The sequence below is a fragment of the Zeus faber genome (genome assembly GCF_960531495.2).
Source record: "Zeus faber genome assembly, chromosome: 11".
NCBI classification, from domain to species: Eukaryota; Metazoa; Chordata; class Actinopteri; order Zeiformes; family Zeidae; genus Zeus; species Zeus faber.
This window is the reverse complement of record NC_137205.1, coordinates 25,449,433-25,470,012: the sequence shown is the minus strand read 5'-3', so window position 1 is coordinate 25,470,012 and position 20,580 is coordinate 25,449,433. Positions and strand designations below refer to the sequence as shown.

Below are 20,580 nucleotides of genomic sequence, written 5' to 3'. Positions count from 1 at the left end.
ATGTTACAATGACAAGAAATATCTAATCTAACTGACAAATAAAAAAATAAACAAAAAAATAAATACGCAATTAATTTAATAATGTCATCATTTGATAATGTCAGGAAAAATGAATAAATAATCCCCTTTTGAAATGCACGATAGTATTTACCATAAGAGTTTCTGTGGAAAGACCTTGTAGTATTTATTACTGTGGTGTTACTTTGTGTTTCTCCAGACAGACAGACATACAGACATTCAGACGGACAAAATAAGTTGTAGTTCCACAACGAGGCTTGTTTGTTTAGGCTGTTTTATTTCATATAAGGAACCTTCCGACAAGGGGGTTGAAGGTCCGCAGCGCTTCCCGTGTTTACCGGTACTTGTCGGACAGGGCCAGGGCCACCTTGGCGCAGTACTTGTCCAGAGTCACATGGACCTTAGGGGTGAATTCATTGGGGTACATGATGGCCAGCACCACCAGCATGTTGTGGATCAGGATCTAGAAGGAAAAGAAAAAACATTTCAGAACAGCACAGAAATTAACTATAAACTTTAATAAAATGTATCTACAGGCTCGACATGCAAAGAGCCCATTCCCATGCAGGCATTGAATGGGAATGCACGACTCTCTGTGGGAGATTCCTCCCCTTGCGTTGGCTATTTCTCAGTTGTTTTTTTTTAATGATGAAGAAATTGTGTTGTATATTTACTATCTGCACCGTGTAACCCCACCGCCCTAATGTGCACCGTCTAACGGAAAATAACCGAATATTTGGAATTATAAATAAATAAATTGATAAATAAATAAACGAATAATAAATAAATAAATACAAACATAAATAAATTTACGGATGAATAAATAAATAAATGAATAAATAAATGAATAAATAAATAAATAAATAAATAGATCAATAAAAAAATAAATAGAAAGATAGATCGATAAATAAATAAACGCACAGATAAATTAATAAAAACAATGAAATAATAAATAAACAAGCAAACAAACAAACAAATTAACAAACAAACAAACAAAAAACAAACAAATAAACAAATAAATAAACAGACAAACAAACAAATAAATAAAGCAATAAAGAAACAAACAAATGAATAAACAAAAAAAATAAATAAACAAACAGATAAATCAATCAATCAATTAATTAATTAATTGGCCGTTGAATTAATTTATTAATTAACTAAGCAATTAATCAATACATTAATATAGAATTAATAAATCAAATAATTGATTAACTAATTAGTTAGTTAATTAATTAATACATTAATTTGTGTCATTAAAACGTCCAGCATTAAATATCTGAATTTTATCTTTTATCTTTTGGATATCCTTTTACCTTGAAGTTGGCAGGGTCGATGCGCAGACGGAAGGCGTGCAGCTCGCTGAGGGGGAGCAGTCCTCCCACCAGGTCATCGATCATGTCCACGGCATCCATCAGTCCCTTCACCACGGTGTAGCCGTGCTTCTTCACATTGGGGGAGTTGGGACTGAGGTCCTTCCAGTGGGCGAAGTAGGTCTTGGTCTGGGGGTAGACCACGATGGTGCTGAGGAGGGAGGGAGGGAAAGGTTTATGGTGAACGTACCTGTCATCTGCATGTAGGCCAAGGAACGCTGTTTATTTGCTCGTTTCTTTTAATATGTATAATTGTCATTTACCGTGCCAGTGATTGGTGCCCAATTTCTTGAGTTTTGTCAGAAATTGTGGCAAAGAAGGTCTTGATGAGGGTTTTTTCTTTGGCTGTGAAACCCATTTTGCAGGTTGTGCGTCGTGCAGGCTGCTTTCCAGTGCCATCGTGAGGACCAGGGCTCTATTTATATGGCCTTGCGACCCCGCCTCCGAAAAAGGCAGCATCAGTGAGGAGGTTCGGTCAAGATTCACACCCGTGGAAAATAAGCGCATCCTTGCTGTGCCCCCCACCCGCACCCCACCCAACCGCACCGCACCCAACCCCACCCCAGGTCATCACGGGACACTCAGATTTGTAATATTAATGGTATATGACTAAACAGTTTATACTGATGAGTCTGAGTCAGGGGTAAACAAATATAATAAATGCATTGCAATGAATTGATGAAATTAATACAATTATAAGAATAATTTTTCATATTTAAAAATATATAATAATATAAGTAGTTCATATAATAATAATAACAACACATATACATAAATATATATATATATATATATATATATATATATATATATATATATATATATACATATATACATAAAAATATATACATATATATACATACTGTATACATATACATATATACACATATACATATATATATACACATATACATATATGTATATATATACACATATACATATATACACATATACATACATACATATATACATACATACATATCTACATATACATATATATATACTGTATGTACAGTTGTGGTCAAAAGTTTACATACACTTGTAAAGAACATGCTTGTCATGGCAGTCTTGGGTTTCTAATCATCAAGAAAACTCTAATTTTTCTGTGATGGAATGATTGGAGCACATTCTTCTTTGTCACAAAAAACATATATGAATCATGCCCCTTTCATGAATTTATTATGGGTCTTCTGAAAATGTAACCAAATCTGCTCAGTCAAAATATACATTCAGCAACTTGAATTATCAATTTTGGTGAGAAAGTTGTGTCAATCCAAATAGCTTTGTGGCATGGCCTCTTAACTTCTTGTGGGTGATTGTGTTTGACTGCAGTCAGTGACTTCTCTGAGCCCATTTAAATTGGACTTGTTTGATACACTCATGAGACGCAGCCACAAATGCTGCAATGGGACAGTCTATAAGGAGCTCAGCATGGATCCAAAAAAAAGCAGATCATTGACTTGAACAAGTCAGGAAAGTCACTTGGGTTCATTTCAAAGCAGCTACAGGTCTCAAGATGAACTGTGCATACAAGTTATTGGAAGTATAAAGTGCATGGCATAGTTGTGTCACTGCCACGATCAGGAAGAAAAGGCAAGCCATCACCTGCTGCTGAGAGGAAATTTGTCAGGATGGTCATGAGTCAACCAAGAAGCACCAAAAAGCAGGTCTGCGATGAAATAGAAGCTGATGGAACACAGGTGTCAGTGTTTACATCGCCATGGGTTGAGGGGCTGCCGTGCAAGAGGGAAGCCCTTGCTCCAGAAGCGGCACCTTAAGGCGCCTACTGGAGCTATTTGGCCACAATGACCAAGAAAACGTATGGAGGCCTCAAGGTGAGGCCTTAAACACCACAGCTAGTGTCAAGTGGGTGCGGTGGCACAGTTCATTGCACTGCTGCCTCAGCAAGAAGGTTGTGGGCTCGATTTCCGCCTGGAGAGCTGTTGGCACTGTGCTTTAATAGGTTATATTCAGATTAGGGTCCTTTCTGTGTGGAGCTAGCAGGGGGATTCCTCCATGTAATGTCAGTAAGGACCTCCACCAAAACCTTGCTTCATTGTTGTCAGACCAGCAACAGATACTTTTGTATTGAACTTGAACTTGAACTTGAACTGGTCCCTGGGCGGGGCTCTGTATGCTGCTCACCCTGGCTGACCCCCCAGAGGAAGGACAAGTCATTTCACCGGCCACCATTTGAAGCATTGGTGCATGTGTTGGTCGCCATGAGTGCATGTGTTGTGGTGTGTGTGCCGTGTGACAAATAAAGATTAAAAAAAAACAAAAAACGTGGTGTTATTAGCATTATGCTCTGGGCCAGTTTTGCTGCCAGTGCAACCAATGCTTTACAGAGAGCAAATGAAAAAGTGAAGGAGGATTACCTCCAAAATTCTTCAGGAAAACCTAAAATCTTCAGCCAGAGGGTTGGGTCTTGGACGCAGTTGGGTGTTCCATTAGGACAATGACCCCAAACACACATCAAAAGTAGTAAAGGAATGGCTAAATTAGACTAGAATGAATGCCCTTCCCTAAGTCCTGACTTGAACCCCATCGAAAACATGTGGACTGTGCTGAAGACATACACACACACACATATATATATATATATATATATATATATATATATATATATTATTGGAGCACATTCTTCTTTGTCACAAAAAACATATATGAATCATGACCCTTTCATGAATTTATTATGGGTCTTCTGAAAATGTAACCAAATCTGCTCAGTCAAAATATACATTCAGCAACTTGAATTATCAATTTTGGTGATGTAGAAAGTTGTGTCAATCCAATTTGCTTCATGGCATGGCCTCTTAACTTCTTGTGGGTGATTGTTTTTGACTGCAGTCAGTGACTTCTCTGAGCCCATTTAAATTGGGCTTGTTTAATACACTCATGAGACGCAGCCACAAACACTGCAAAGGGAAAGTCTATAAGGAGCTCAGCATGGATCTAAAAAAAAGCAGATCATTGACTTGAACAAGTCAGGAAAGTCACTTGGGTTCATTTCAAAGCAGCTACAGGTCTCAAGATGAACTGTGCATACAACTTATTGGAAGTATAAAGTGCATGGCATAGTTGTGTCACTGCCACGATCAGGAAGAAAAGGCAAGCCATCACCTGCTGCTGAGAGGAAATTTGTCAGGATGGTCATGAGTCAACCAAGAAGCACCAAAAAGCAGGTCTGCGATGAAATAGAAGCTGATGGAACACAGGTGTCAGTGTTTACATCGCCATGGGTTGAGGGGCTGCCGTGCAAGAGGGAAGCCCTTGCTCCAGAAGCGGCACCTTAAGGCGCCTACTGGAGCTATTTGGCCACAATGACCAAGAAAATGTATGGAGGCCTCAAGGTGAGGCCTTAAACACCACAGCTAGTGTCAAGTGGGTGCGGTGGCACAGTTCATTGCACTGCTGCCTCAGCAAGAAGGTCGTGGGCTCGATTCCCACCTGGGGCGCTGTTGGCACTGTGCTTTGGTAGGTTGTATTCAGATTAGGGTCCTTTCTGTGTGGAGCTTGCATGTGCTCACATGGGGATTCCTCCACGTAAGGACCTCCACCAAAAACTTGCTTCATTGACCAGCAACAGATATTTTTGTAACTGGTCCCCGGCCACGGCTTTGTATGCTGCCCACCCTTGCTGACAAGTCATTTCACCGGCCACCATGAACTGCGAATGAAGCATTTGTGCATGTGTTGGTCGCCATGAGTGCATGTGTTGTGGAGTGTGTGCCGTGTGACAAATAAAGATTAAAAAAAAAAAAAAAAAAAAAAAAAAAAAAAGTGGTGTTATTAGTATTATGCTCTGGGCCAGTTTTGCTGCCAGTGCAACCAATGCTTTACAGAGAGCAAATGAAAAAGTTAAGGAGGATTACCTCCAAAATTCTTCAGGAAAACCTAAAATCAGCAGCCAGAGGGTTGGGTCTTGGATGCAGTTGGGTGTTCCATAAGGACAATGATCCCAAACACACATCAAAAGTAGTAAAGGAATGGCTAAATTAGACTAGAATGAATGCCCTTCCCTAAGTCCTGACTTGAACCCCATCGAGAACATGTGGACTGTGCTAAAGACACACACACACGTGTGTGTGTGTGTGTGTGTGAATGTGTGTGTGTGTGTGTGTGCGTGTGTATGTGTGTGTGTGTGTGTGTGTGAAATAATATTTTTGCTGCAGACCCCCTGCAATCCCCTCAGGGACCCCATGGGGGGCCGCGGAGCCCAGTTTAGGGCATGGAGGGCAAAGTCAGCTGAGGACCAGTGGGAAACACTTATCTGGACGCACTGGGGCGTCTACACCCTTTCAAGCTCCAGGCGTTTGCATTGCGGCTGAGATAAGTCTCAAGAAACTTCTGGCAGCAGACTCCTCCAGAAAGGCCAGTGCACGTTTTTTTTTTTTTTTGGTATTGACTGATAAAGAAAAAATTATCTTTCATATGAATTAATTGAAATGGTTGGATTTATTCAATCATTTGCAGAGGTTGTGGTGCAGGGGCAGTGCTGCGCTTGTAGTAAAAAAATCAAAAGCAAAAAACATGGAATCAAATAAATATTCTCATTTCACTTGTTGGGTGATACACGGAACTACTCCAAGCAATTCTCAAACCCTTCTCAAAAGCACACAACATGGATCTTGTATTTTATTGGAATGTCTCATCTTTATTAACTTAAGTCTTCCTCAAATTTTCACATTATATTTGGGCAGTTGACGTCACGTGAAGTACACCTTTTCAGCCCGTAAGCGATAAAAAAACATGAAAATGCAATTATTATCTTTCAAATTGCGAAAAATCTACGCACTCTTTAATATGTAAAACATGTGGACATAACGTTAAATGAGACATTAATTATAATTACATGTGTTATACGTTTAAAACAAACTAGTGAATGTCCTCGTGGTTTGACTAACTTTGAACATAAAAAAAAAACAATTTTCTTTAAGTTAATGAAAATAACAACAAAAGTTGTATTAACTAATTTTGTCCCTGAATCCTATTAATCCTTAACATGGAAACCAGACCAATCTGCAGTTCATGTTTCACTCGCTCTGCAGTATACGTCTAGCCAGCCTCCCATTCAAACAGATTTCCACCCGACCTTACCGGGGTCGGGCCAACTACAGCCATTTATCACATATGGGGCGTGTCTGTATCCGCTGTCGCCATTGAGACACCTTACCAAGATGGCTGCCGCTGATGTGGATCGTTCTGTTGAATCCGCTATGATGATGTATAATATTGTGACAGTATGAAAGAAACTGGACGGTAAATTTTCTCTAAAAAGCTTTTGTTGCTGAGAAGTGTTTTGTTGTACTTCTGACAGGATTTGGTGAAAGTTTAATTTACCACAGGTTGTTGATCTGATTGGTTATAGGTCTATCCAGTGCTCTGATTGGTTGTAAGTCCATCCAATGCTCTGACTGGTTATAGGTCTATCCAATGCTCTGACTGGTTATAGGTCTATCCAATGCTCTGAATGGTTATACATCTATCCAATGCTCTGACTGGTTATAGGTCTATCCAATGCTCTGACTGGTTATAGGTCTATCCAATGCTCTGACTGGTTATAGGTCTATCCAAATGCATCCAGAGACATTTTGGTCTGTGCCCGTTGGCAACGCCCGTTGGTAACGCCCGAAGGTAACGCCCTATGGTAACACCCCTTGCTGCTCTTGTTGTTTTCTGTTGCTGCTGCTGTTGTTGCTGCTGTGGTTGGAGTCGCTTTTATTGTTGTTTTTGTTGTCTTTGTTGCCGCTGTTGCTTTTGTTGTTGCTGTTGTTTCAGGGGCATTCTTTTGTAATGACCAGCTGACAACTATGTATCTCTTTCTGTTTTGTATTCCTTTGTAAAGCGCATTGTTTTGCCCTGGTATGAAATGTGTTTTATAAATAAAGTGTGACTCGACTTGACTTGACTTGTGAATTGGGAATTGGTCTGCTGATCCAACCTAATATATCCTCGGGTGTTATTTAAAAACAGTAATTTACTTGAACAGCCTTTTTGATTGAAAATACTCAATTTTACCAGGCAGTAGACTTACACAAGACTTTTGAAAGGCACATGCAGTGAAAAGAGGGTGAACTTTACTATCCCTAAACTATCTCCACTTTTCAATTTCCTAGCATCGCCACTGGAGGCTATTTTGTCATTTTCACATTCACTCTGGGTTGACGCCCTAAAAACGTGGATATGAAAAAGTTATAGCTTCAAAAACATATTACATTCCCAGACCAGGCCCGGGGAAATGTTTAGTCATCACAGCAAGGACCACTATTTATATTTATTTCCTTTTTTATTTTATTTATCTATTTATTTATTTATTTATATACCCTTATCAGTCCCTCAACGGGGACATTTGCAATTTCGCTGCATTTAACCATCCTAGTACCTGATGTTTCTAGGAGCGGTGGGCTGCCATGTAGAGAGAGGTGCCTGGGGAGCAGTTAGGGTTTATATGGAAATAGAGTTGATTGCTTTCCCCTTTTTTTTTCCAAACAGCTTCATGTAAAACCGTTTTGAGGTAGAGTTGAGATTAAAAATTCCTCGCAAATATCCTGAAAGAATAAGTGGAAAAATCAAATAACACTACCTACATGTTTGAATTGTTTACTTTTTGGCATGTGACTGCCATGAAGAACAAAATAATCAGTCCCAAATGCATAGCCATAGGGAACCAATCTAAATGCTGATGATGTCATTGTTCTATAGCCATTACACTGTGAAATCAACAATAACTTCATAATGATAAAAGTAAAAGCAAGAAAAGTTGTCTATTCCACCTTTCAATATAAACGCACAGCAGGGTTTGGAAGCTCAATAAATGCCAATTAAGGTTTTTGCATCAATTAAGACCCTATACTGTTAACTGTAATAATGCAACATTAATATAATAAGGAATGATAATGTGAGTAAGCTTTGAAATATATATATATATATAATTATTATTATTATTAGTTGTTTTTTTTCTTAATTTATATTTCTTTTTTGATCGGACTCATCGGATAATATATTTTTTCAAGGCTTTTTCAAAATCAAATATGAATTGAAATTGAATTAAACTTGAAATTTGAATTTAGCTTTCTCAATTTTAAGTTGAAGTAAATGATTTTCAAAAAAGGCCTCAGGGTGTCATTTGTCTCTTACAAGCCGCCTTCCTATCATTTTCGAGATCATCCAGCATGACGTGTGTCCTAGGAGGTGGTGTCCTAGGAGGTGGTGACGGGTGCACCCACTCAGCACTTCATGTATATAAGGTCCCAGAGTTCACCACTGAATTCAGTTCTCTGTACAGTCTGTTGAACAGATAAGATGACTCTCTCCAATAAGGACAAGGAATACGTGAGGACCTTCTGGGCCAAGGTGTCCATACAGGTTGAAGATGTCGGAAACGATGTTCTCTCCAGGTAAGATACAATGAAATCAATTGTCAGAATAACAAAACATTTATTTATGTCATACTTGGTGACCTCTACCAGGTCAAAAAGTGCTATGCTTCCCAGATTCTGCCTGAAATAAACATGTTGTTCTTCTTATTTCAGGATGTTGGTGGTTTACCCCCAGACCAAGACCTACTTCTCCCACTGGAAGGACCTGGGTCCCGGCTCAGCCCTGGTCAGGAAGCACGGCAAGGTCGTGATGATGGGAGTGGGTGAGGCCGTGGGCAAGATCGACGACCTGGAAAAAGGCCTCCTCACCCTCAGTGAGCTGCACGCCTTCCAGCTGAGAGTGGACCCCGCCAACTTCAAGGTGAGGAGGATAAACCTCTGTGCATTCCAAAGACATGGATGCAGTCCAGTGCCAATGCCTGAACACTCATGTATACTTTACTTGTCTTCCAGATCCTCTGCCACATCATCCTCGTGGTCCTGGCCATCAAGTACCCCAATGAGTTCACTGCACAGGTCCACGTGTCCTTGGACAAGTTCCTCTGTGCCTTGTCTCTGGCTCTTGCTGAGAAATACCGATAAGCTTTCAAGCAGCATGGTGGATGCACGCAGGATCTTCGTCTTGCAATGTTGATCTACAATTAATGATGAATAAATGCTGAAATGGAAAGATATATCTGTTTTCGAGTGTTGTCTCGTGTTGTCTTGTGTCAGAGAAACATCATTGTTCACTTTTATTGCTAAGAAAATAGCATATCGATTGGCCTTCTAATTAACGTATGCGTATAGAGCTATGCATAATATCAATAAAGTTTATTCAAGATTCAAGAGATTTTTTTTCCCCCGTGGAGACCTACTGGACCCTAATTTATGAACTGATGATCTCAAGATCTGAACACTCTGCTTTTATTTCATCCGTCAAAACACTTTGTAGACTGTGTTTTTAAAGGTGCTATATTAATAAAGCTATAATTATTATTATTATTATTATTATTATTATTATTATTATTATTATTATTATTATTATTATTATTATTATTATTAATAAAAGAAGCGAGAAGCTCAGTCAGAACCCAACTGTTTAAACGGTCCTTTGTCAGTTAACCACAAAATTTTTTATAGCAGTTTATAGTTTTCAAGATAAATGATAGATTTAAAAAATAAAAAATAGAAATAACAATAAAATAAAAATCTGACAAATTTAAAAAATAGAAAAAGTAGGTAAATAAGGGTTCAAGGGTTATTTTAAGCTGAGTCCGTTTTGAACAGCACAGTAGCCTTCAGTGTGGCGGTCAAGAGAGATCAAGTGTTTTCGGGCATACAGTATCATAATATGAACTAAGTTGCGGTTTTGTTCTTTATATTTGAAGTGACACTCACTGATACTCACGCTGCTATATCAAAATTAATATCATGCAATGTGGAATATAAATAATTTGAACAGTAATGCACAGTCACTTTTGAAAATATAATAAGAAAGACTTTTATTTTGTGTTTTTATTTATTATTTTCTCTCAATCTGTTGCTTATGAGCCCAAATGAAAATTGTAATTCATAAAATGAATGAAGGCTCGGTTCCCAAAATGATGATTCCATCGTATCAAGCAGCTCTATTCTATACTCAACTGTTTTGTCTCTTAGTTGAAATACATTTTGTAAAAATAAATCTAATTTTTCTATGTCGATATATATACTTTGTGATAGATCCCACGTGTTAATTGTGTATTTAAAGAGGCGAAAGGTTGTCGTCGCAGCGCACAGCGGTCCTGTGTAGACCAACAGCGCCCTCACCTGGCCAAACGTTTCTGAGCGTTTGCTGTAATATCGAGAGCTCCCGGCAGAGGGAGACATTTAATTATCGAAAACCACGTGGGGCACAAAAGAAAGAAAAAGATCAAACAAGAGATCAGGCTCAAGTTCAAACACGCGAACGCGAACACACGGACTCACGCTCACCAACAAGAACACACGCACGCACACGTTCTCACACGTGTCTTTCTTTCTTTATTATTTAATTATCTATCTATCTATCTATCTATCTATCTATCTATCTATCTATCTATTTATTTATTTATTTACTTATTTACTTATTTATTATTCGTTATGTATTCATCGTTTATCTATTGTTCATTTATTGGCGTATTATTTTTTTTATGTATTCATTATTTATTTGTTCATTTAAAAATATTCATGATATATTTATTTATTCAATTACAATTATTTATTCATTCATTCATTATTAATTTACTTATTCATTAAGTAAGTAATTAATTAATGTATGTATTTATTTATTTGTTCTTTGATTATTTTTTCTGTTTATTGATTCAATATTTATTTATTTATTTATTTATTATTCATTATTTATTCAATATGGATTCTTTTATTTTACAGGGCGCAGTGACGAGACAATGATTCCAATTCCAACTTTCACTTCGTTTGTTTTAAAACACTGGTTTAAAATATGCGCTTGTTGAGAGACCGTAATGCACGCTATGAAAAAATAACGGGACGACGCAAAATGTGTTGTTACCTTGAATATTCGGGCGGCACTAAAACATCACATCCATCACATACAGGGCCGTTTCTTGCTATCGGCGGACTAGCGCCTCCGAAGCCACCAGGGGGCCCCCAACCTGCCATTTTAGCCTTTTTTTTTTAAATTAAAATGACTGGTCTCTCTTGGCAGCCAAGTGCCATCTTATTCTGTGATATGGCCTAATTTGTTTAATTTATTATTTTTGAGGGGGTGGGGAGGGATATTTTTATGTGATTAGTATTTTTCAGTTTCGATATTTGTCTCAATTTTGATTGCTTAACAAATTTGTTCCTAACATTCAAAATAATTATTTTGGGGAAAATGCAGCATCTGTCTCATTTCTGCGTATTTGCGAGATGTTTAATGCAGGTTGGGTAAATCCTGTAAGTTTTCAGGGGTTTCTTGATGTCGGGGAGCCCCGGGGTTTCCCATTCCCATTCCCATTCCCATTCCCATTCCCATTCCCATTTCCATTCCCATTCCCAGATCTAGCTTCAGACGGATGCATTTTAATGTTAAATGCATGCCCCCGGACCACCTTAAAGGGTTTGGACTTCCCCCTTTCCGCACAATAGTTTCACAAAATATAGGCTCCAAAACAACATTTTGCATAGGGCCGACCAAAAAGATTGAGGCGGCCCTGACCATATGAACAGTTGATTTACCACTATTGCTTTGTCTCAAATTGTAGGCCAAATATTCTTATTTTAGAAACATTCCATCAAAACATGACAATTATCAATTACAAAACTTAGTAATAACCACTTTCACAATAATAACATTGGACATCTAATTATAGATAGATAGATAGATAGATAGATAGACAGACAGACAGACAGACAGACAGACAGACAGACAGAGACAGACAGACAGACAGACAGACAGACAGACAGACAGACAAATAGATAGATAGATAGATAGATAGATAGATAGAAAATGAAACCAGTTTAATGCACAATGTTGCTGTCATCTATGGGAACTAATGGTTTATGGAGTGTGATTGCAACTTTCATTTTTTTGGAACTTTATCAAAAATTAGGGCTCAAACAGACACAGTAGAATTCTGACGTCGTTCTCACGCTTTCACATCTGTAAGAGGAACCCTGGAACAAGTCTTCCAGCTTTCAGAATGGATAGAACCACACTATTTAGTTTTGCCTAATTAATGTTCATTATGTCGGAAACTGTAGTACGGAGAAATAGTAATGTGAACAGTACCAGGATGGCACACTATAGGACGATGATTCTCAACCGTTTTCACATCAAGAACCCTCAATTAGATTCGGCCAAGGATTGTATTTAGTAAGTCTTTGGCTCTGGGAGCCCAATCTGAGAATATTTTTGTTAGTTGGATAAAATCGAACAATAATCTAATCTACTCTATAATCTATATTTTGGACCCCATGTTGAGAACACGTGGCTTGCAGAGGTTCGCTCTACGGTCGCTTTCTTTTCCCCAAAACATTCCTTATTTGGACTGATTGATTTATCTATTTTCATTTCTATTTGTCGTTTTTTATTTTTTATTTTTAGAAAGTGCACCGATTAAATGAATATCGAATAAATACCAAATATAGGATTTTCCAAGGAAATAATATGATGGATTATTGCTTTTATTTATTGATGGATTCATTTATTTGTTTACGTATTTATTTATTTATTTATTTGCGTATTTATGTATTTACGTATTTATTTACGTGATTGTTAATTTATTTCTGTATTTATTTATTTACGTATTTATTTACATATTTATTTATGTTTGTTCTTGTGTTTGACGTACACGGGCCAGACGTGACCGTCAAACAGACCGGGCGGGTCTGGCACAGTGTAGTTCCGTGAGCGCCTCCTCTATAGATACGCATTTATTTACATATTTATTTATGTGTTTGTTTATTTATTTACGTATTAAAAAAAGTATGTATTTATTCATGTGTTTCTTTATTTATTTTCATATTTATTTTTATTTGCGTATTTATTTATTTGCGTATTTATTTACGTATTGATTTCTGTGTTTGTCAACTTATTTACGCATTTTTTTTTAATCTGTTTGTTTATTTGCGTATGTATTTATTTGCATATTTATTTCTGTGTTTGTTTATTTGTTTCGTATTTATTTTTTTACTTTGCCCTGACAGCACATGGAGGTGGGCGTAGGCAGCTCCATCTACTTGCCTTTTCCACATGTTGTTCAGGTTTTTAAACTCGGGGTGTATGGCTCATTTTTTTATATGCGTATTGGTCCGCGTTTTGCGTCTTGACACCGCAAGTAAGAGAGAAGTACGGAGGGGGAGGCATGGAGAGGGAGACAGTGGTCCTAATTGGGGGGCATTTTTATTTTTTACATTTACATTTAGCAGACGCTTTTATCCAAAGCGACTTACAATTGTTCAAACACCGACGGACGCAGCCATCAGGAGCAATTAGGGGTTAAGTGTCTTGCTCAAGGACACTACAGCATGCTAGCAGGAGGAGCCTGGGATCAAACCAGCAACCTTTGGATCACTACACCACCAGCTCTACCGCCTGAGCTACCATCCCCGTTAAATAGTCCGATCCACGATTGATTGACTCCTGGACTCGTTGAAAGTAGTGATCTTTTCAATTATTAGAGTTTGTATATATACAGTATTTGGGGAAATGTGTTCATTGAATTAGTGTATTAACAAAAACCTGTGAGAAAATAAACCACTTTGGCGCTTGTTTCAACTCCGTACTCGCTCCAATCAACCCGGAGCTGATTGAACCAATCACTCGTTCACCCAGCCCGCTCCGAGCTGTAGTCAAGGTCTGACTCCGAGTCTGAGTGAGTGAGTGAATCGGGTTGCACGAATCACTCACTCACTCACTCACTCAGTACTCACTCACTCACTCACTCAGTACTCACTCACTCACTCAGTACTCACTCACTCACTCACTCACTCAGTATTCACTCTCACTCAGTATTCACTCACTCATTTAATCAGTCACTCAGTATAATAATAATAACAATAATAATCATAATAAAAACAAAATGCTACACTATCAATTATTTAATTGTATTCATCGCAGAGGTCCTTTCAAATACATAAATAAATGGATTAATGAATTTTGCCGTTGAAACTGCTGCCCCAATTTGGGCGTTGCTCAAAAGTTGGTTGGCGTGTCATATTTTAATTTGTCTTTATCAGAACGTTCAGATAGACACACACCCATTAATATCAAGCCACAGCCCCATAAGCCAGTCGTGTGTCTCTAATTTGCTGATATAAACTGAAAAGAGCAAGGGAAATGATAAACCAGTATTGCAATCGTATATCCCTTCCGTTCACACCATTCATCTTGAAGAGAAATCAGTTGATAATGCCAAGAGTGTCCCCGTATTGCACGTTGCTTTTTTTTTTGTTTCGTTCAATAAGGAAATTGAGTAAAATAAAATACTTCTAAAATAAAAACACAGTGTTTTTATTTGCTTTATTTAGAGGAACAGGACACGCGATCGCTTCCTCTCCAATATCTGCATTATGCATGGAGAGGGAGACAGGGGTCCAAATTGGGCCCCGATCGCTCCCTCAAAGGACAGATGGAGGACCCAAAACGTACTTGCCTTTTTTAATCAACGGCTTTAATGCTTGAGCGGAATGAGGGATGGATAGATCCGTGGGCTATTTTTAATTTTATAATCATGTTTTTGTCAAAAATAAAAAATTCTATACTTTTTACATGTTAACACATAACGTTTTGCGTCTTGACACCGCAAGTAAGAGAGAAGTACGGAGGGGGAGGCATGGAGAGGGAGACAGGGGTCCAAATTGGGGGGCATTTTTATTTTTAAATAGTCCGATCCACGATTGATTAACTCCTGGACTCGTTGAAAGTAGTGATCTTTTCAATTATTAGAGTTTGTATATTGACAGTATTTGGGGAAATGTGTTCATTGAATTCAAGATTCAAGATTCAAGATTCAAGATTTTTATTTGTCACATACATATACATACTTCCATACATATATGCAGTGAAATGTAATGAATTAGTGTATTCACAAAAACCTGTGAGAAAATAAACCACTTTGGCGCTTGTTTCAACTCCGTACTCGCTCTCCAGCCCGGAGCTGATTGAACCAATCACTCGTTCACCCAGCCCGCTCCGAGCTGTAGTCAAGGTCTGACTCCGAGTCTGAGTGAGTGAGTGAATCGGGTTGCACGAATCACTCACTCACTCACTCACTCACTCGCTCACTCACTCGCTCACTCACTCGCTCACTCAATCACTCACTCAGTACTCGCTCACTCAGTACTCACACACTCACTCTAGTAGTTGAGGTCCTGTTAGAACCGGGACGCCTCAGACATCTTGTGGTTCTAGTTTCATCCAGGAATTTTTGAAAAACTGAGGAAATTTGACCGGAGGCGGCCGAGAGTCCGTGCGTCGCCGATACGGCAAGGTTGTAAAACCCCCGCTCGGGTGGTGGAGCGAGATGAGACTGTGTCGTAAGACGCTTTGTGACATCATCGTCCAGTTCTTTATAAATACGGCAAGGTTGTAAAACCTCCGCTCGGGTGGTGGAGCGAGATGAGTTTGTGTCGTAAGACGCTTTGTGACATCATCATCCAGTTCTTTTTAAATGTGCAGGTTGTGGCTACAAGCGTCCATTCATATGCGCGGTGTGGACTCCATCGCTCTGCAGTGGTTACAGATTACGTGTGTGTGTGTGTGTGTGTGTGTGTGTGTGTGTGTGTGTGTGTCTCATCTTCCCTGCTTGACGTGGTCGGTGCTGTTCCATTGATATTTTCTCTTTTGCTGTTTTTGTGAATGTGGGCATTCTGTTCACATCTAACGCCGTGTGAGGTGCAGTGTTGTGTCGCTCCTTACTTTGCGAGATTCGAGGGAGTGGTAACATACAAACTGCGAGTCCACGTTGCGTTTCATTACTCGGAATGCGTTGGGAAAACTAGGACCTTAAAAATGATAACTAACCACAGAAAGACGTCAAACCTTTCTCGGGATTTAGAAGGATAAGGAGGATAAGGAATTTCATGGAATTGTAGCAAATCAGTAAACCTGCGCATGGAAAACTATAACTAATCCACAAAAAGTCGTCGCCCACGTCAGTGCCCATGATTGCTAAACACGGCACCAAATGGTCACCTGTCCGTCACTGAGAGCTCAGCTCTTATCTCCGCAGACAACATGGTGTGTTATAACGATGAGAAGTTTTGGTTTACAGGGAAAGATGGATGATTGCTTTAAGGACATTTAATCTACATGCAGCTAAGTGCAGCTAAGTGTAGAGGGCTTCAAAATAGAAGTAGAAAAGGCGTAGTGGAAGGTGAAGGCGTTAAATAGCGACAAGACCTTTCATAATAAGTCAAATTCCAAATTGATGTTCATGTCCAATAGATGTCTGTATTGCATAATAAGCAATTTATCTATTTTACTGTGTTCTTGAATTGTAGGTTGTTCGCACAAGAAGTGTAATAAAATACGAACTGAGAGTAACATTTATGTTTGGGATATAAAATAATTGCAAAGTCTGTATTTATTCATGTTCCAGACTCACTGACCGAAAAGTAGAGTCTAAAGTCAATAAAAAAGCAATTGCAGAAACTTTCAGCCCTGGAGGTCAGTCACACTGTTCGAAAAGAAAATACTAAGCGGAATTCAAAAATAATTGAAAAAAGCTATGAATCACAAATTGAGAAAGCGCCATAAACAAACACTAAAAAAATAGCAAAAATAAATATTGAAATTATGTCTATTAAAAAAGTTTATGTGGATGAAAAGCCTTTCAATATAACTGTTGATTCCCCCTAGGTATCGGTGTTAAGAGGCTCATTTCATCAGGGCGATTCACAATTTGTGTGCGGCAGCGATCAGTCAGTTTAACAGCAGTTCTTAAAAACAAGATCCAGAATGTTTGCGCATGGACACCAAACGACCTAGACCATGTTTTGATGAAATGAACTTATCTTTATGGGGATATTAAAAACCTCTGGTAGAATAAAAGATAATGTTGCAGGAAGGGATTATGTTGCAATAACCGAATTGCCAAGAAGGCAAACTATGTTTAATACGACATTCCAAATAACATATGCTGAGCGGTTTACTGGCTGCATTGGTGTTGATCAGTATGCCTGTGTGTCATATAATATAGCTGTGCCAATTGAAAAGGCAATCCAGAAATCACTGTTAAAAGATGATGATGCATGCATTAACTATTTCTGGTTATACATGTACAATTATCAAGCAGGGATCGTGGTATGCACTTGTTGATTTACACACAAGGAGCAAAGAACAAGATTGAATCTGCCTATAGTCATTTCTGTGATATTTCACATTTATTCAGTCAAAATCAACCGATCACTGGACAACAGACAGATTTTATTGACATGGACAGTGGGCATAATAACATCCACTGGTTCGACAGACAAACATGTACACGCGTCAAGTGCGGGGGATGTCAGGAAAGTTTCAACATTGACGATGAGGACCACCGTTGCCAAGGTTGTAGATAATAGATCGATAACAATAGATTCCAACTCAAGGATAACTACAACTGCAACAGTAGTGGCAGTAGTCTAAAAATGACAAATCACGTGGCGCAACCTAACCTGCATGTTACAGTTACGATCACAATATCTGTCACGCACCACGTACCTGGTAATATATAATATGACCTTACTTACTGACTTAATGACAGATATTTTAGCCATCCAGCGACAATTTCCTTTCAGGTGGCTCCTTCCGGGTCAGCGACACCAACACCAATATGGTGACTTATATTACAAAACTTGAAAAAATGACAAAAACAGAAAAGGAAGGCGAATCATTTGTTTATTTACCTTATGTGAAGATGGCCTTGTTTTTGTATTCAATGTGTTACAAATGTCGTGTGGTCTATAAAAAATTTGCTTCCTGAAAATTGGCTTTTTTGTGTTAAAGGATTACATATAGGACGATCTTTATAAACACTGTTTCATTTGACAACTTCATTTAAGTTGTAAATATATATATTTTTTTGATTTATTGGAAATTTCTTCGAAGAAGAAGATTGCCATTTTTTGTACTCGAAAATTATTACGTGTCGTGCGATCTTTATAAATAGTGGGATATTTTGATTGGATGTTTTACCCTCATGTTTTGGACTGTTCAATAAACAACTGTTCAATAAAATAATTACCTGAACCGTCTTGTCATCCAAACTTACCACTCTATTTGCAAAATAAAACATCATTTGACTAATGTATGTTTTACTGGTCTAATATTTAAAATTGAAGACTTGGGAATGGTGTAATTCGTGCCATGAGAAAAACATGTGTTTTACATAGGCAGAGGGCAGAACAGAGTGGATCATCATGACAGCGTCGTACAGACCTTGTATCACAACCTAAATAACTGACACTGAGGCGTCATACATAAGCCTCTGAGAGTAGAGATGTATTGCCACAAGCATCACGGTGAGTTATACCAATAACATACCGTGATTTACAGTCAACAAGCAGATGGCTGCTTTTTGTAACCTGTAACCTGTGCTTCACAGAACCAGGAAAATTTAGTTATTAAAATAGTTAGTTATTAAAATGTATTATTATTATAAGTAGTAGTAGTAGTAGTGTACAGGGATATCATAATGCAGATGACATTATTAATAATAAGTAATTTTGTCATGTAAAACCTCCAAAAGTGACTAAGATCCATCCAGTCCTTTAAAGCGGACCACTACTACATTCTGTTGGGGGCCAGCATTTCCACCTTAGAAGCAAACACCTTATTCTTCTAAATATCTTCGAAAATCAAAAGTTTGAAATAATGATATATACACATTTTTAAGTTAATAATACACATTTTATGCTGTATTTCTCTCATTACAGTTACATGGATAACCTTCAAATGCATTCAAAGGGCCCGTCTAGATTCATACGCAGGCCACACTTGGCCCACGGGCCACCAGTTTAATAGGCCTGCGTTGAAAGGATCAAAATTATTATTGTTATTGTTATTAATATATACCGCTATTATACAGTAGTAGTAGTAGTAACAGTAGTAGTGGTAACAGTGTATTACTGTAGATTCAATATTAGAAGTATAAAACCTTTTATTTATTTAATCTGTGATACATTTTGTCACATATTTAAATATAATGAGGTCATAATGCAGATGACGTGTTGTGTCATTTTGTCAGGTAAAAGTGAAGTCCACACAAATATGTTTCTGTTGAGTTTTTATTGTTCTGCAACAGTTCCAGTGGTCTATATCATATCTTGACATCTTTTGGAAACACATCTCAAACTGCAGCATATCTAATATGATTTCTTCAGTCTAGTGGTACTGCCTGCCAAGGGCCGAGACGACGGCCGACAGGAACTTCTGCCAGGCCTCCTGGACATCAGGGGTGAAGATGGTGCCGCCAAACTTCATGGCCACACACACTGTGATGGACTCGGCCATAAGCTGAGTGGAATAAAGAACAAATCAGGGATTTAATAAGCCTTTCTGGAATCACATTCATGTTGGGCTGCATTTAAATGTACACAGGTCACCTACCCTGAAGTTATCAGGATCAACGTGCAGGACTTCAGAGTGCTTCGTACTAAGGCTTTTGTAGGTGTTCTTGATGTCATCCAGGTTCTTCACAGCCCTGTCGAGGCCACCCATGATGAGTCTCCCGTGCTCGGCCACGGCGGGATTCGTCATAATAGCCGCGGCGTTCGACAAGTTGCCCAATGTGGAGAAGTGCCTCTGGGTCCATGGGGACACGATCAGAAGTCTGAAACAACGCAACAAATTTGTTGTAGGGTTTCCTTGAAAGCTCATAATAAACGCTGGAAAACGAGTACGTTGAGGTTTTCGTTACCTGCCCAGAGCCTGGGGTCCAATCTCATCCACGTCGATTCTCTTCCAAAGGTCAATGATGGCGGCGCGCTCAGCATCTGTCCACTCGACCATTTTGACGTTGGAGGGTTCGTTCTAGTTGCTGCAACAAAAGTCGACAATAGGAAGATCACAAGCTCTGTGAGGCCAGGCTTTCAGGGGCACATTTTATTGATATGTGATTGCTCCGCCTCTCGCGCAGCATGTGATCTAATTGGTTGACTGGTTGTCATCTGTCCTGGAAGATGGCCAAATGGATAGAACCGTTGCCAAAACTGTGACAAAAATTGGCAGACCAGTTGTCCAATTTATTCACACTTGTCTTAACAAATGAATTACATTTGTTTTCATAAAGACTTTTCAAGACAAATGTCCCTTTCAAGTTTTTATTTGTCTTTTAGCAAAGAACCATAAATTGGGAATCTGA

General features: G+C 38.6%; 3 protein-coding genes across 3 annotated transcripts; 1 reads left to right on the top strand and 2 right to left on the bottom strand.

Annotated features, from left to right (window-relative positions):
• Nucleotides 1-293: 293 nt before the first annotated feature.
• Nucleotides 294-1,768, bottom strand: LOC307236628 (hemoglobin embryonic subunit alpha-like). Its single transcript, XM_080009101.1, has 3 exons — nt 1,652-1,768; nt 1,332-1,539; nt 294-481 (listed from the first exon to the last, which is right to left on the bottom strand). Exons 1-3 carry the CDS (start codon nt 1,744-1,746, stop codon nt 353-355), a joined length of 432 nt encoding a protein of 143 aa, XP_079865227.1. The 5' UTR covers nt 1,747-1,768; the 3' UTR covers nt 294-352.
• A 6,902-nt stretch (nt 1,769-8,670) lies between these two features.
• LOC307236670 (hemoglobin embryonic subunit alpha-like) lies at nt 8,671-9,438 on the top strand. The gene is made up of 3 exons (XM_080009150.1): nt 8,671-8,788; nt 8,924-9,131; nt 9,224-9,438. The coding sequence occupies exons 1-3, from the start codon at nt 8,694-8,696 to the stop codon at nt 9,350-9,352; spliced, it is 432 nt and encodes a 143-aa protein (XP_079865276.1). The 5' UTR covers nt 8,671-8,693; the 3' UTR covers nt 9,353-9,438.
• Nucleotides 9,439-19,488: 10,050 nt separating this feature from the next.
• hbba1 (hemoglobin, beta adult 1) lies at nt 19,489-20,286 on the bottom strand. Its single transcript, XM_080008811.1, has 3 exons — nt 20,137-20,286; nt 19,827-20,049; nt 19,489-19,733 (listed from the first exon to the last, which is right to left on the bottom strand). Exons 1-3 carry the CDS (start codon nt 20,226-20,228, stop codon nt 19,602-19,604), a joined length of 447 nt encoding a protein of 148 aa, XP_079864937.1. The 5' UTR covers nt 20,229-20,286; the 3' UTR covers nt 19,489-19,601.
• Between the last annotated feature and the right edge of the window lie 294 nt (nt 20,287-20,580).